Source organism: Ursus arctos, unplaced genomic scaffold, assembly GCF_023065955.2.
Source record: "Ursus arctos isolate Adak ecotype North America unplaced genomic scaffold, UrsArc2.0 scaffold_27, whole genome shotgun sequence".
Lineage (NCBI taxonomy): Eukaryota > Metazoa > Chordata > Mammalia > Carnivora > Ursidae > Ursus > Ursus arctos.
Genome location: NW_026622952.1, coordinates 9,313,813 through 9,329,912, shown reverse-complemented (window position 1 = coordinate 9,329,912; position 16,100 = coordinate 9,313,813). Strand labels below are relative to the sequence as shown.

Here is a 16,100-nt window from a genome sequence, read left to right as displayed (position 1 = left end):
AATTAGTTCTCAAGAATTTTTTCCTCCTTTTGGTTCAAAGGGGGATTTTCTTAATGTTTTGACAAGGTTACTTTAGGTGTATAGACCAAATCACTTTTAAAAATGACATTCTATGTATGGATTGGTCTTCAGAGATGCCATCTAAGACTTACCTGAGTGGCCTAAGAGGGCATTCTCTCCTCTGATTTCTAAGCAACGAGAATTAGGTAGTGCTCTGAATCATCGCTGGTTGGCCGCTGAGAGGAAAGGGTGCACCGTCTCTGTGTGACAAACAACGAGACGGCATTGAATCGGGACCACGGGGGCCTCAAGTGCCTTCTCTCTGAGGTATAGCTCAGCACCCTCTCCAATTCAATCACTTTATCCTCAGAAGTGAAATCTGCGATAGGACTAGTCTGAAGCTCCCATTCCAGCTAACTGACCCTACGGTGGCTTAGTGACTCGACACTACACTTGGGTTCAAGTTGAGAAATGTTGTCTTGTTCTCCTACATCAGTTGCTTCCTTAAAAATCGCCCTCAGATGCAGCCCCTCCTCGTGATTTTGTTTCCTGAACTTTCAATTCTCGAAATCTTCCTTGGTCTGTGTTTCAGAACATGGTAAGAATCTTTGTTTAAACATGCGTGAATGTCAACGTGTGACGTAATCCTCCCTGGTCATAACTCGCAGTCAGGAGACTCAGCGCAAATGAGTCAGTCAGCCATGCTTACCAAGCACCCTTCTTGTAAGAACCTATCAGCTGGAAGTGTGGGCTCTGGAAAAAGAACATGATGCAAACCCCTCCTAAGCACAGGATATATTCATCGGAATCCTGGAAAGTTGCATTTTGTCTTCCTTTCCCTTCCTAACCCAGTGTGTGGCACTTCAGAGGCTCCCAGTGGTTATTGGTGGAATAAATTGGCCCACACTCCTCCTCTCTCTTAGCATCTTTATGTGTGTTTACATACATGTGACAGGCATGCCAAGATCAACCCATTCATTGGCTCGTTTAACGTTCATCAAAGAAAGTGAGATGAAATCATGAAACAGATTTCTCTTTTTCTTCCCTTCTGACTTAAGAAGCACTTGTGTTGCAAACGCAAAGTTCTGATGGCGTTGTCCGATTCCCAAACACTTCCTCTGTGAAACGGCATTTCCAAAGCTTCTAATAAGAAGCCCTGGACAAGATTGAAGCTGTTCACTGGGAATGAGTTTGAGGAAAAATAAGTGTGGGGAATTGAAACATATGCTATGTTATTTGCAGAACATAAATGCAAAATATGCCCTAGGGGGCTAAAGTGTAAAGAAGCAAGGCACAGCAATTAAATTGTTCTAATGCCATCCATCCCGAATTATTGTATGGTGCCTGGCAATGATTTTTCAAAAAGGATGGGATGGTCCCCACGCTGTAGAAGTCATTTATTATGCACAGTGTGAAGCAAGAAACTCAGACAGGTGGTTCTGTTGTCATATCAAATAAAAGTCTGTCAGGGTAGCAGGTGGAGTTTGGGGGAGAGTATGTTTCTTTAATCAGAGATAACTGGCGAGTGACGTATTGAAAAAGGATACTTCTTTAGGGGACCATAAGCATGAAGATTCCCCACTAAGCCCTTCCTTCTTCATAAGCTATGACTTGCCACCCACCATGACCCCGCCTCTGTGTTTGTGTCCCATCTCTGTTTACAATTTGCAGGTTTAAGTGGGAGGAGGGAAGTATGTTTGAAAGAGAAGCATAAAATTTCTGATTGAAGGAAAGATGAAATCGTTTAAAGCTCTAATGATCCTGTAGATTCAGGTCGTATTTAGAAGTATTATGAAATAATGTTTCAATCTGAACACAGGGAATTAAGCTGACTTGAAAGGAATGAGAGATGATCCGTTCTACAAACAGCCCTATCTCAAAAGTCCACACACATATTTATTCTGATTCAAGCTGGGAGCTGACGGTCAGACACTGATCTAGAGAAGAGACCACGTCTCAGAGTCTGGCTTTTTCTTTTTTTTTTTTTTTAAACAATTTTGAATCCAGTCCTTCATCTATTTAGGATTTGGTTTTTGTTTTTGAGTGGCCTACTGTGTGCCAGGCGTTATGCAACATGTTATTGATGTAATAAGCCTATCCTTGGTGTTTTTTTTTTTTTTATTTTAAACACACTGTAGGATTTATCTGCAAGTTTACAAAAGGCACACTAATCAACATGTCAGAAAGTAAAAAGTGATCATTTGGGTTGGCAAGCGAAGAATTGACTATAAAGGTCACCAGGAAACTCTGTGGCAGTGGCAATGTTCTGTATCTTGTCTATGGTGGTAATTACATGAGAGTATACGTGAGAAACTGATCAATTCGTACTCTTAAAATGGGTGCAACTTATTGCCTGTGAATTGTACCTTCAAAAAGGAAAAAAAATAGGAAAAATGTGAGCACGATAAAGTTATTCTATCGGGTTAATTGCCGAAGATAGCATTATAGCTTGATGATGCCGCCTTTGCTTCTGAACCTAAAGAACAAGGACTGAAGATCTCTGTTGTCATAAGGGCCTAGTCTAAGAGAGAGGCAACAGAGAAAAAGCACTGTGTCGAGCGGAGAGAGAATACAGAATGTCTAGGGTGTGCGTTCCGCTGGACACCCACACACACTGAATATCCTGTGTGTCACAACTTCTGCTCCACGGGGGGAAGGATGTACTAGAGTCCACTTCATTTGGCAACTACATTTGAAAAAGAACAGGAAATGAAAGGAGGAGCCTGATCAGAGCCCCTAAGTATGTCAATTACAGTTCCATTGACATTAAAGTCCAGAATATAAATGGATACTCTTGCTGGAAAGCTGTAAGCAAGATTTAAATGTGCCTCATTCTTCGTGCTGGCGAAAGATACTGATGATAACTAGCATGTTACTGAATAATGCTCAGAAATGTGCATCACGAATAACTTGTTTTGCAATGAGTCTTGCATTCCTTGATTCCATAGCAGCTAACAGGCACATAGAAGGAGATCAGTAAAGCCTGCCCTCTCTAGATGTAAATTACCGTCGGCAACCCGAAAAGCTTCCTGTGCACTTACATTAGTTCTCATGAAAGGGGGAAAGGTGGGAACTGCATTATTCAAAGAATAGGAGGATGCCCTGAGATTTTATTTTGCAAAGGCCTTACTGTGTCTCTATTTCATCTCTTTTCATAAACAAGAAGCTACATTAAAGAGAATCTCTGCCCTCTCTAGATTCCTCTCTCTTGGCCAAAGTGAAATATTTACTTCACAGGAGACAAGAGGAGAGAGAGGACGTTGCATACACAGAGTGATGTGCCTTCCTGGCCTTCCCTCCCTGCGTTACAGGATTTTGCTGAAGTTAGGCTACTGATTTTTTTCTGATTTGACACCAACATGAATATGATTACGCCGCCTTTAACTTTCATCTTTTTTAGCTTTGGTTTGCAAATATAGGACCAAACACCAGCTACACAACAACCTACAATGTCCCTAAATTTATCCATGCTTTTTTTTTTCCTCCAGTTTTCTTGACAAAATACAGTACTCCGTTGATCACCTGTTTAAACTTACTTTGGGATGCATAATTTATAAGACAATTTCACACCAGGCCTGAGCAAAGCATTAGAGGGCTCGCCCCCCCATCTCAGCTGCCTTTTCAGGAAATGACAGGAGAGGGACGAGATACAATACATATTGAAATTTTGCAGCAAATTAAACGATACTCTGATAAACTCTTACATTCTCAGACATGTCTGATACTGCCTGGTCTCGGGACACCCAATCCTTGAAGAGAATTTAAAAAAATACTGGGAAGACTCTAAATAAAAAGCGAATTTGAGTACACACTCAGATAACATGCTCCTCTTTATGTCACTGTTGGGAAACAATGTTTTCTCCATTAGTATCTTGGACTTGATAAACTTTGCCAAGATCAGGATTTCATAAATTGCTGTGAGGTGTGTGTGTGTGTGTGTGTGTGCACGCATCTGTAAGGGGCTCAGCTAAGGGGCTTCACGATCATTGGAAAATCGACAAATAACCTCTTGGCTTTCTCTGTTTTAGGGGTGAGTTTGCTCATACCGCATGGCGCCATCCCAGAAGAGAATTCTTGGGAGATCTATATGTCCATCAACCAAGGTGAACCCAGGTGAGTGACAGAGAAGGGTGGCCTATTGAGGACATCTCAAATGTGGAATGGAGCTACTGCAGAAAATCTGAGTTTTTAAAGATAATTTGGGGTGGAGGTGTACAACTCAGATCTGTGAGTTACTTGACTATAGAGAAGGAGAAACCAGTTGCAAAACTATTGGCTAAAATGAAAACACACAGAGCTAGCTCCACAGTTTTGGGTGACTAATCTAGGTCATTGACCTCTTGACCGCAGACACCAAATATAAAACTGTGACTCGGTAAGCAAGTGGTTAGCAGGGCCCTCTGTCAATACTGACTGCCTCACATAGTCTTCCTCTCAAAAGAAAAAAGAAATCATCCCAGGAGGTGCTTTTCGGTGCTAGGCATTATGCAAATGTGGAAAATGGCCGACCTGTGACCTTTTCCGGTCAGCACAAGAACTGCTCTAGGCCGAGAGAGGATTTCTCAGGTAATCTTCCTCCTTGTAAAAATACCGTCTACGCTGCACTGGCTTTCAGGTCTGACACATTTCAGTAGCATTAAATTCAATTACATGAGCAAATACAAATCTTGTCGCAGAGTCTTTAATGAAAGTAGTTGGTTATTTTCTTAGCACAAGTATAATATTTGTGGAAATGTTGCTTTCCTCCACACAAGATAAACCCAGCTCCTCTTTAGAAAGCAATTTCTCTCATAAAGTGGATGTATACCTCTGGCATTTTCAGTCTTAACATCTTGGTTATTTTAGGCCAGATTTTTCATGTGAGAACACATGAAGGAAAAACACTGGAAGGAAAAAAAAGCCAGAGAAACAGATGGTTTGAACAGATTCTGATAGCTATCTCCATGAAAGGATTTGCTGGTGCCCAGTGGTTTTAACTTTCTGCTTGCGAGAGCTTGGAAGGAATGCAAAAGGCTCTGCTAGCTGGCTGTTGGCGAGGCTCTCAGAGGCCTCGCGAGTAGGCTGTGGTCGGCTCTCGTGCTATCTCCTTCAGTCCTGGAGAGCTAGATCCCTTCTCGTGCCTTTGGGAGTGTAACACTCGAAGGCACGAGAGTGTCTAACCTGCTCCATGTACAAACAGAGGCACTTCTGAAGGCAGGAGAGTGTCTAAACACCTCCATGTGCAAACAGAGGCAACCGAGGCACAGAGGGGTTTGGAGAGTTTATTCAGAACCTCAGTTAGGCAAGCCTAAAAATGGAGTTTCCTGGATAAGGGTCACCTCTTTTTTATCCCTCTGGTTGACTTACATGAGAAACCATACCTGTTTAAAATTCGGGTAAGGGTCCATTCCACACATGCTGCTGAACACATCGTCCTGCAAAGATTGAGTACGAGGCCAAATCCAGTCAGCCTGCCTGACTCACGGCCTCCTGCCAACCTTCACCCCTGCATCCCGCTTCCTTCCTTATAATCCATCCACTGAGCCTACGTTTAGCTCCTCTCAAACCCGGTGTCTTCCACCTCATTATGTGAGAACCAACCTAGGGCTAGTTCACATTTTCAAAGGCACCCAATTTGTGATTCACGTCAATCCCCGTCTCTTACTAGAAGCTGCGTCTGAGGAGGTCAGAGCTAGAGTATGCCAGAAGGCATTAAACTTACAGGACTTGTATGGGAAATATCACTCGAGATGTCCTGCAATTATAAAATAAGGAGAAATATTTTAAAAATATGCCAGAGCCCACAGACCTTGAAAGACAGGTTTGGCCTGATGCGGTCGCCTCCTGGACCACCACTAGCTTTGTAAGTTCTCTGTTAACTGATTTGGCTTATCCGTCTGTATCTAAGATGTGAGTTTATTACAGCTGTCCAGGAGGGTGGACAGCAACAAGGACATCCAAGACTTCAGATCTGTGAGATGTGCATTTTCCTGTCTATTAAAAGGAGGATAAAGTACAATTGTAGGACGCACACATTCCTTCTCATGTTGCTCAACCCTTCCCAGATGACCCTAGCTCTTAAGAAAATGGCCAGTCCCCGGGCTACTGCTCATTTAGCATCCTTGACAATCTTCATTCCTTTTCAAGAAGCTCCAGACTACTGATGAAAACACTAAAAATAGCACATGCCTTTCTGCTGCTACTTTTCTTAAGCTTGGTGATTTTTTCCATCGCTAACAGGAGGCTGCTCGGATCCAAGTTCTGCAGCTTTTAATCCGGTGGTTAATCAGAAGGCCATTAACGTAGTGCTATTTAGTGTCACCTTGCTTTTGTGATGTCACTTAAAAACCCATTTTCCTCTTACGCTGTCGTCCTGTCCTGCTGAACTTGTGCTCAGAGTAAAGCCTATTTTTCTCACCATCGTAGACCTGAAACCGCACGGCTCTGTCTCTTTAACCTCTGACTCTCCGTCGCTTCCACACCCAGAATTACAGTCAGATCTTCCAAACAGTCTCTTTATGCTATATTTAAAGTCTGTTCTGTTTTCCTATTGATGGTACCTTTCTGTTGCTTTTTTCTGAGTGACATCTCTGGGATAGCGAGGTGATGCTTTAGTGGACGTGTCACTGAAATCATTGATCCAAATTCAGTACCAGATTCCCAGAGATTAGGGCTGTGTGGAATGACTCACAGACTTAAAATAACCCCCTGTATTTGAATAGGCTCCTGGTAGGTTCTCAGTGAGGGGGTTCATTGTATGGATTCATGCACCCTGGCCCTCTGGGGGGGGGGGGGGGTCCTGCTGCTATTGCTGGGAAGCCTCCAGGAGGATACTCTGTACTTTCCATTAAATGGAATGATGTCATTCTTCCTCAGTGTCCCTGCTCTGTCTACACTTTCAGGCTTGAACAATCATTTTAATGCATCTTTTCCAACCTCGTGCAGCAGTCTGGACCTCTGGTTGCTCATAATGCTTAGGAAATAATCTCTGTTGGCTTTTTGTCCAGACATGCGTATTAAATGGTTTGCCGGACGAGGACTTTGCATTCTTGGAAAAGTAATAATTACCTCTGTTTCCGTGTAACTTGCAAAGTGCTCTCACATGCATTTGACTCATTTAGTCTTCCATCATGTCAAAAGAAGAGGATTTTGTAGCAATTGTGGAAGGAGAAAAAACAAATGTAAAAACATGAAGGTTCCAAGAAGCAAAGCTGCTTTGAAGGGTGTGTTACTCTCCTGGCAGAGCTGGGATTTGACTTCAGGCTCTCTGACCACAATTCCAGTGCTCACACACTGAAGGATGCCATCTCTCCCTGATGTCAGAGCCTTTATAGAAACAGCTTTCTCACTTTTGCGTTCCAACTCTTGGCCTCTAGAAAGGGACATTCTCTGGAATCTCTCAGTCTGAGCAGTGAGAATTAAGCAAGGCAGAAAGGCAGGATCCAGGTGAACTTTTCTTAGAAGTATATCGGGTAAATTGCTGTTGTTCCATCATAGAACGGAGAGCACAGGCTGGAAACAAGTCCCACTAAATTGCTGTCTTAGCAGATACAGTGTTAGGAAACATCTGAGCTCCGTGGTTAGGAGTGTGAGCTTAGGCATCAAAGGCCCTGGGTTCAGATCTAAGCTTCACTGCTATCATCCATGGGACCTGAGGGAAGTTCCTAAATTCTTTGCAACCCAGATGTGTCCTCCTCTGAAAAACAGTAGGTATCTACCTTATAGGGATATCGTGGGATTGCATGGTACACAGTGATACAAAAATCTAAATGATGATAGAATAGGTGTTCTTTTCGTCATTGCTACACTTATATTTGACCAAGCATTCTACCCACAGTATATCCTTTCATCTCCACATCGAGCCTGTATGGTAAGCGATAATATGATTATCCTAATTTTTATAGATATGAAAATTAACACCAAGAAAAGTTAGTAAGCTTGACTTAGGTTGTAGCAAGACAAGGCGCCAAAGCCGGGCGATCTCACTTAACGTATTTCAATGCCACATCACAGTCCCTACCGTAAGGCACAGTTAGATATGTTATCCGTGAGTCCAGTAAAGCACACTTGGGGAGAGACACGGCTTATGCCTAATAATGGGAATACACCATGAAACGGATGGGGAGGAGCCCAGATTTGGGAAGGCCACGATCACTTTGCAACTCAGTGTGGAACCACAGCACAATAGGGGATATCATGGAAAACCATGGAAAAATACAAAATGGCCCTTAATCTACTCTAAGCATAGACTCACAGATGGGGTGTGGAGAGAGTGACTTCCAGAAGATGTCACTTGACCTAACTCTAAAACATCAGTAGAAACTGGCCAGGCAAAGAAAGGCATAAGGTCAGTAAGTACCTCAAGGTCCAGATCCAGGATACGTTTTCCATTATCTACATAGCATAAGAGGGGCAGGGGGAGAAGTCTGTAAGAGCGGCTAAATCCAGATATCTTTCCCTGCTTTTAAGTCATAATCTAAGTCATTGGCTTAAGCAGCTTCCTTCCAACTGTACCCCAGGCCAGGGCACAGATAGGACAAAGAGTTAGGTTTCACGCACTGCCCCATTCACAAATTAGAAAACATTCAGTGACATCACAGGAACGGGAACTCGAGTAGCCTCACAGAAAGGCAAGGGCATGAAATGGGGGCTGCCAGAAGTATTTGCAGGGGAAGCCCTTGGGCTCCTCCTAGATCCGGGGCTTTTAAGCAGCTTGCTCAAAGTGAGACGTGGCTTCCTTTCCTATCAGCCCCCTTTGGAGGGCAGGAGTCCAGCACTAATCATTCTCAGAAAACCCGTCTCTTTCCCCAAACTTCAATTTGAAAGAATCTGGGGTGGTAGTTGTTACATTTCTACAGGAGCTTTGTGGGGGGAAATTTTTCTCATCCTCTCCTACCAGGTTTTGATAAGTTTTTATAAAACGCAGGTGTCTCAAGAAGGGAATTAAAGTATCATGTCAGAGACCCCCCCCCCCCAGAGAAAATGATGTGGATGCAGCACAACCTTCCCCCTGACCCTCCCCTCCCCCGACTCCTGCACCCCTCCCCAACCCATAGTCGGAGAGTAGAGAACTGGGCCAGAAAATTATTATATGGAGCTTTCTTCCAAGAAGCAATAAAACGAAACCAAAGGCAAACACTCATTTCTTTTTCCAATTAAACTGTCATGTGGCTAGCCCTGACCAAATGCTTAAACTGGAATTGGAAATATAAGTAATCTTATTGAAGATTTTACAAAAGGACACATATTTTGGAATTTGGGCTCAGCCCAGATGGTATATTTCAACCACTTCTCTTTTGTTTTTGTTTGTTTTGCTATCGAATGGTCTGAGTGGGTGCTTCTTGGGGTGAAGATCAGGAAAATAGACACAGTGGTGTTAGGAAACATGACCTGTTTTTAGCGCACGTTGATGAAGCAAAATGGTTTTAATAGCAAATCATGAGGTAAGACCAAATACAAGGCTAGGAAGACACCAAAAGTCACCCTGGGAAATGAAGAGAATTTCTTTTCCAGGACCGGCTCACCACGAAACACTATGCTGGAGGCCGCTCCTGCGGAACGGCTTCCTGTAGCTTTGCCTTCGCGGCAGTGAGACCAGCACGCATGCGCACGCACGTACATCCTCACGTATCAGACGCATGCACGCACATGCACATACGTCCTGACGTATCAGGCACACGCACACACACGTACATCCTCACTTATGAGGCCTACAAGATCTAAACGCTCAGAAACACCCTTAGACTGTTTGACCTGGTTTCTGGAAGAGTAAGAAGAAAACCCAGATATGTATGGCCATTCTTGTAAAAATGATATTTTAATGAATGAACCTACAGTCGACTAGGCTTTTGTGAAAGCAGACATTTGAGGCCATTCTAAAACCCCTCGTCACACACAGTGAAGTAGGAAACCGCCTTCTCTATCCTGGGGCCTCCCAGAGCTCTGCTTTCTCACAGGGTAAGGAAGCCCGGCCACTGGGGTACTGCAGTTAGTGTGGTGGTCCCCCAAACAAGAGCCTGCCTCTGGCTGCATCCACCCTGACACCCGGTGACGGGTCAGGATATTGCCACCAGGGAGAAAACCTGGCTAAAAGCTTCTGGGTTGATTTGTTTATCTCTGTTGGCCTTCTCCAGCTTGGGGGACCTACCCACTATGTTCCGTCTCAAGCCATCCTCCAGCTCAGGCAAAAACAACACTGCCCCTTTCTCACAGCAAAAAAAAATGTTGCCGACTTCTGGAAAAGTTTTCACAATTACTATCAGAGTTCGGTGTAGTGCAGGACTGTTACGCCCCAAATGTGTCTGGTACTATAGGGCAGGATTAAATACAGTCCCTTCTGTAAAGAGTTTATTTCTGGTGGAGGTGATGGTTGGAGGACAGAGGTTGTGTGTATGTAGCAGAATGATGTTTAGGGGTGCAGTGGCTTTTTCTGTATTCTGAAAATTTTGACAAAACTCAGAGCTCATTTATAAAAAGAGTGAGCAAGAGAGAGAAGTGCCCCCACATTCTAATTTCAGAGATTTTCCAGCTATCATACAATGGCTAATTTTCCCACCTCCCCGCAGAACCTTCCAAGAAGCATCGTTTCATCAGCATGGACACTATTGCCCCCCAACCCACTTACACACCAGGTCCTCTCCCTCCCTGTCGATAGAAGAATAGGGCAAGAAGAGAGAAGATAAGTCCTATTTTGGAGGAGTACAGGTATCAAAAATGGCTGCCTCTGCTCTCTCCAGACTCAAAGAAAATAGACACAAGAGAATTACTCGCAAAATTTGGGCCATCTGCAGAATTGGACAGTGATATTTGATTTTCTTGTTTCTAAGCTTGTTGACTTGTTCCAGGCTGCTAAAGCCAAGGAGAGGGGGACAAAGAACACTTCTGTTATTCCCGGGTCCCCATCCTCCCAAGGGGTAGAGAAGATTGACCAGAGCCAGAGAGTGTAAGTGAGATTGAAAACAGGAGTGCCAGGGGCCAGCGCAATGTGAGGCAAAGAAGTCAGAGAGCGGGGTCAAGATGCTGCCAGAGGGGGGCCAGTTGGCAAAAGTAACTGAGACCCACAAGAAACTACAGATGCTTCACACCAACTCTTTTGAGATCCCATCACCTGCACCCTCTGTCCGGGAGGTCTTTTGGTGTCCCCGCCTATCTGTACTGAACCCAATAAGGATTATCTTAAGACACTGAAGTCATCCAAGAAAATATTATCACCTTGTCCCAGATAGTTACGAAAGGAGATGGTGTGTTTTCCTATCCCTGCGCTCTATCACAGTGCCACAGGGATAAGCTCATGGAAGAGGGAGGCAGCCTGCTCCCTCCTCCCCAGACCAAGCATCTAGAGCCCCGTGTGTGTGTGTGTGTGTGTGTGTGTGCGCGCGTGTGTGTGTGGTCACGTGCATCTGTGTGCACGGGTACTGCGGGGGTGGGGGTGGAATTCTGAATCAGATGGAAGATTAAATTTTTAAACAGTTTTTAGGTCTCCTCTGCTTAGTAAATAAATCAAACTATTTTAATAGCTATAGAATCAAAACGAGAAGTCTTCAAGGGACCCTGTTACCGTGGGCAGTTCCGGTAAGCACAAGTGTTAGCAATTACAGCCGACCCTTGAACAGCACAGGTTCGAACAGTGCTCATCGACCTCTGTGATTTTTTTCCCAATACATACAGTACAGCACTTAGGATTTTCTTAACATGTTCTTTTCTCTAGCTGACTTTATCATAAGCACACAGTATGTAATACATGTAACATACAAAATATATATGGATCAACTGTTTATGTTCTCGGTAAGGCTTCCAGGAAACAGTAAGCTGTGAAGTTTTGGGGGAGTCAAAAATTATACACTCATTTTCAACTGTATGGGGGTGGTACCCCCAGCGCCCGTATTGTTCAAGGGTCAACTTCCACTAGGAAAACTAGAGCCACCTAATACCCTAATAGATGAAGCCCTCAAAGCAAACCCAGTTACTCAGATCACTGATGATATCACAGGGTGATACATGTGGTGGCAGAGACACGCAGATGCTAGCCAGGAGCAAAGGGATGGACCCCGTCTAAGGGCTCGGGGAAGGCTTCCAAGAGGAAGGGACAATTGACTTAAAAACTGAGCATGAGTACAAGGCATTCCAGTCAAAGCGACTAGAAGGTGCAAAGGCACAGGGGTATAAATAGCATCATGTATTTTGGAACCAAGCAAATCTGAACAAAATATGAAAGGAAGAGTGATAAGGCCTAGACTATGTTAGAGGGTTATTTGCTGCCCAGGAGCAATGGACATCTACCTGCTAGACAGGGATTGAGGAAGGATCAGCTTCAGAAGACCTGGTCCTATTTACATTTTCGGTATTGTTTTCTGCTTTATCTCCACAACCACTCCTCAGTTGAAGTCTTCCTTAAGCCAGCACCTTCCTTGTGAGCCCAGTGAAAATATGCCTCATTTTTGCCCAGCACAGTTATTAACAGTGCCCTTCCTCATCCTCGAAAGTATCTGAGTTTGGACAATAAATTATAGTCACTCTGCTTCTGAGTGTCCTTGTCTTTGGTTGTGCACAAGAGATTGGGAGGGGTGTGTTAATGTGAGAGATGAAGGAGTTGAAGACCATTCCCAGAATTCTGCCGGGAACTGATGATTAACTAGTTGAGAGAGATTTGCCAGCTGAAGGTCACCTGAGAGTTTGTGATAATACTTGCTCCAGGAGCCACTTTGGCTTTCTTTCCAGGGAATAAACACAGCCCTTTGACTTTTACAAGAAAGGGGTAGAGAGGAAATTGATTAAAGACTAAATCATTACAATGCAAAAACAATATTTATAGCAAGAAAAAAAGACAGCTGCTGAATGGAAATCCCATGTCGAGCTTTTGGCCAGAGTGCGTGGCAGCACATACACTTAGAGCAGAAAGTCACGAGATTGGGCACAGACCATGCCCGCCTGCTGTGTGCAGGGCACAGTCTCCTGCCCACCTTTGTTTTCTTTGCCTCTGTAGCTGGGCAAGAATCTGCCAGTCCTGGAGTTCACTGAAGTGAACTGATAACATACATAACTTGTCAGGAAAGCAGTGTAGACGCAGTCATTGGCATCCCCTGCGAGGTAAAGAAGGATCAGAAAGGAGATGATGGGGGACAGTGATAGCACAGGGATTCCTAAGACCCGAGTTCCAATTCCCCCATGACACCTCCAGCCTAAATGGCTGTGAGCAAGTCGTTTTCTTTCTCTGGGTCTCATCTGTACCATCTAGCAATCTTGTGTATTATTAGCTGCATTCCAGGATTTCAGTGACGACAATAAAGTGACCTTACATACAGCAAGTCTTGTGCAAAATACAGAGCACCATACAAATGCTACCTTTGGATATTACTGTCCTTCATCTGGCCTTATTTATTTTTTTTTATTACACAGATAAGTTCTCTAGAGTCAATGGAATTTGCTTTAGCTCTGTCCCAGTGATGCTGGGTTCCTTTTTGACTGCTATCGCATTCCTAGACTCGGAGGAAAGATCAATTCAGTGATAGTAACTGTATTAACTGTTCACTCTAAAATCAGAGCCGTGCGAGGATACGAAGGACTCTGTGCATCAATGCCTTTGAGTCTATTTCTGTCTCTCCTTACATTGGTGCCTATGAGTTATACTCTAAAGCCCTATTATGTGGCGTGCCACCAGTGGCCTCGTGTTCATAGTAGGAGATCAGTGACCAGTCAAGCTGGGCTGGCGGCTTAGGCCACCTTGCACAAGCCTTGTCAAGCTTCCCTTGCTCGATAGTGATGGACAGAAGTGAACAGATTGTTTCTGTCACCAGTTCTGTTCAGTGCTCAGTCATAGATTGGAATCCTGCTTGTTGCTTTAAGTGAGTTTTAGAGATTTTTATTGGAAGAATCAGAATGGCAAACATCTGTCCCTTGGAGGGGACTTGGCATTAATGAGCTCGGTATCAGGCAGCGGCAACTGCTGAGGACAGAAGGTGCTTCCTGAGGAACAAACAAAGGGGCTTTTTCCGCTAGTGCAAGGGGAGCAAATTGCGGCCATTTGGGAAACACGTTAATTCGTGCAGGCTACCGGTGCCATGCATGTGATAAAAGGGGCAATTAATCAAATGGTATCTTGAAGGCTTAGAAAGGTTAATGCACCGTTAGCTGAAGACTGTGCTCTTTACTGCAGTGAACTCACATGGGCTCCTTCACAAAGTCATTTCAGTTAGACTAGAACGTCATTACCCCCAAAATGAGAGGAGGGGAAGAGAGAAAGAAGGAAGGAGGGAAAAGAGAAAGAAGGAAAGGGGGAAAAGAGAAAGGGAGGGGGGAGAACTTTCGCACTGTCATTTTATGACATTTTATGATCTGCTTTTTTTGGAAAGAATTTCCCAGTACCACGCTCTTCACCGTTCCTTCCACCCCACGCCCCCTTGGTCCACAAACAAATATGCATAAATAAAAATTGCCATCATTTTCATGAGTATGTTTGAAGCCCCTGTGAGCTCACAATGTGAAGTGATTAGAATGGTCCAGAGGAGTCTTTAATTAAAGATGCCATTGACAAGATAACAATGGTTTGTGAATGTTGTTAATAGATCTGAATGGAAGGTGCACCTTAATTCAATAAGAGGAAAGTCGTGAGTTTGATTGCGCATTGTAAAGGAACACCGCATACTGTAATTATTTTTATTTGTGTGTGCCATCTCTTTTATTGCCCACGCTGGAAGTAGAAATAACCTGTCCTATTAAGATATTTAATATATATCATCCTTTCCACTTCACTTAGTTATAGCCTAATAAAAATGCCAGGAGAACACGCAAGCCCACACTGAGGCTGGCCTCCATGCTTTCTAAGACAATCCACACAGCCCTTGAAACAACTAGATGACCAACCTGTTAACCCCTTTGGTTATCATCTTTCAGACCAAGGAATAGTAACTTCCCGGGACTCCATAAAGTCATATGCAGAGATGGAGCCTCACTCTGGAAACGAGGATGGGCATGGCCAAAGGTCAACCGACACCTTGGCCCGGTTGTGTAGTGTCTTGAGGACAAGAGGGGAGCAGGTGGCAGAAGCAGGGGGATCTCTAGGTTCTAACTTTAAAGTGAACAAGCCATGAAAAGCCAGGTAGCAGACAGAGGAATGCCCCCCACCCACCCAAAAATGTCCACATTCTAGTCCCTAGAACCTGTGAATGTTATGCTACATGGCAAAGGGGACTTTACAGGTGGGGGACTTTACAGGTGTGATTAAGGGTAAGGACCTTGAGAGGGAGAAATGACCCTGGCTTATACAGGTGGGCCACGGGAGGGTCCTTGTAAGAGGAAAGTGCAAATTATCAGCGTCCGATACAGAGATGTAAGGAATCTCTGCTCGTGCCAGATGAAGAAGGGCCTCCAGAAGCTGGAAGAGGCAAGGAAATGGATTCTTCTCTCGCACCTCAAGAAGGAATGCGGCCCCTCTGACACCTTCATTTTAGCTCAGTGAGATGTCTGGCCCACAGAACTGCATGATAGTAAGTTTGGGCTGTCTTAAGCCAGGAAGTCTGTGGCACAGTGATAACGGGAAACTACCACAAGCTTCTTTTGCAGTCACTGTACCTCAGTGCCCTGCCATCATCCCAAGACTCAGTCCCTACAAATATACACTTGTAACTCTCATGCCAGCGTTTAACGTTAGAAATGCCAAGTTTGGGGAATGTGTCCCAGGGAACATCGGTTCCTTCACCTCCCTGCCCCCACACATACCCCTCAACCACCACCACTAACAGGACAGAAGAGTCTAGTCCCCACTCGGTCACAAGCGAGGTCTAACTTTGACCATGTCATTCCTCCCCATGCCATGCCTCCTGTTTCGTCATCTGAATAACAATGGAATTTGGGGCTGATAAATCCTGGGTCCTTTCCCAGCCTAAAAGAAAATGATCCTAGAAATAAGACTCAGGCTTGCTCCAGAAGAGTCTGTTTTTCCCTTTCAAGATGTAAATGCATAGACAACTTGGTAGATATAAAAACTGTCGTAGTCGTGTGCCGCATAGACCCACACACTCCCATCCCGTCTTTCACCATAAAGCATCTCAACGAGCCATCGTTCTGCTCCTCCTGGTAAACAAGCTGAACACAAGCCCGACACTGCATGAAAGGTGAGGCTTCAA

General features: G+C 44.4%; 1 protein-coding gene across 4 annotated transcripts in view; it reads left to right on the top strand.

The window, feature by feature from the left end:
* The window catches only part of UNC5D (unc-5 netrin receptor D), a 542,759-nt gene that overhangs the window by 475,516 nt on the left and 51,143 nt on the right, over positions 1–16,100 (top strand). For all 4 annotated transcript variants that reach the window (XM_057303433.1, XM_057303432.1, XM_048226276.2 and 1 more), the window contains one exon: positions 4,029–4,113. In XM_057303433.1, the coding sequence (XP_057159416.1) occupies positions 4,029–4,113 (85 nt within the window). The remainder of the gene's footprint in view (positions 1–4,028; positions 4,114–16,100) is intronic.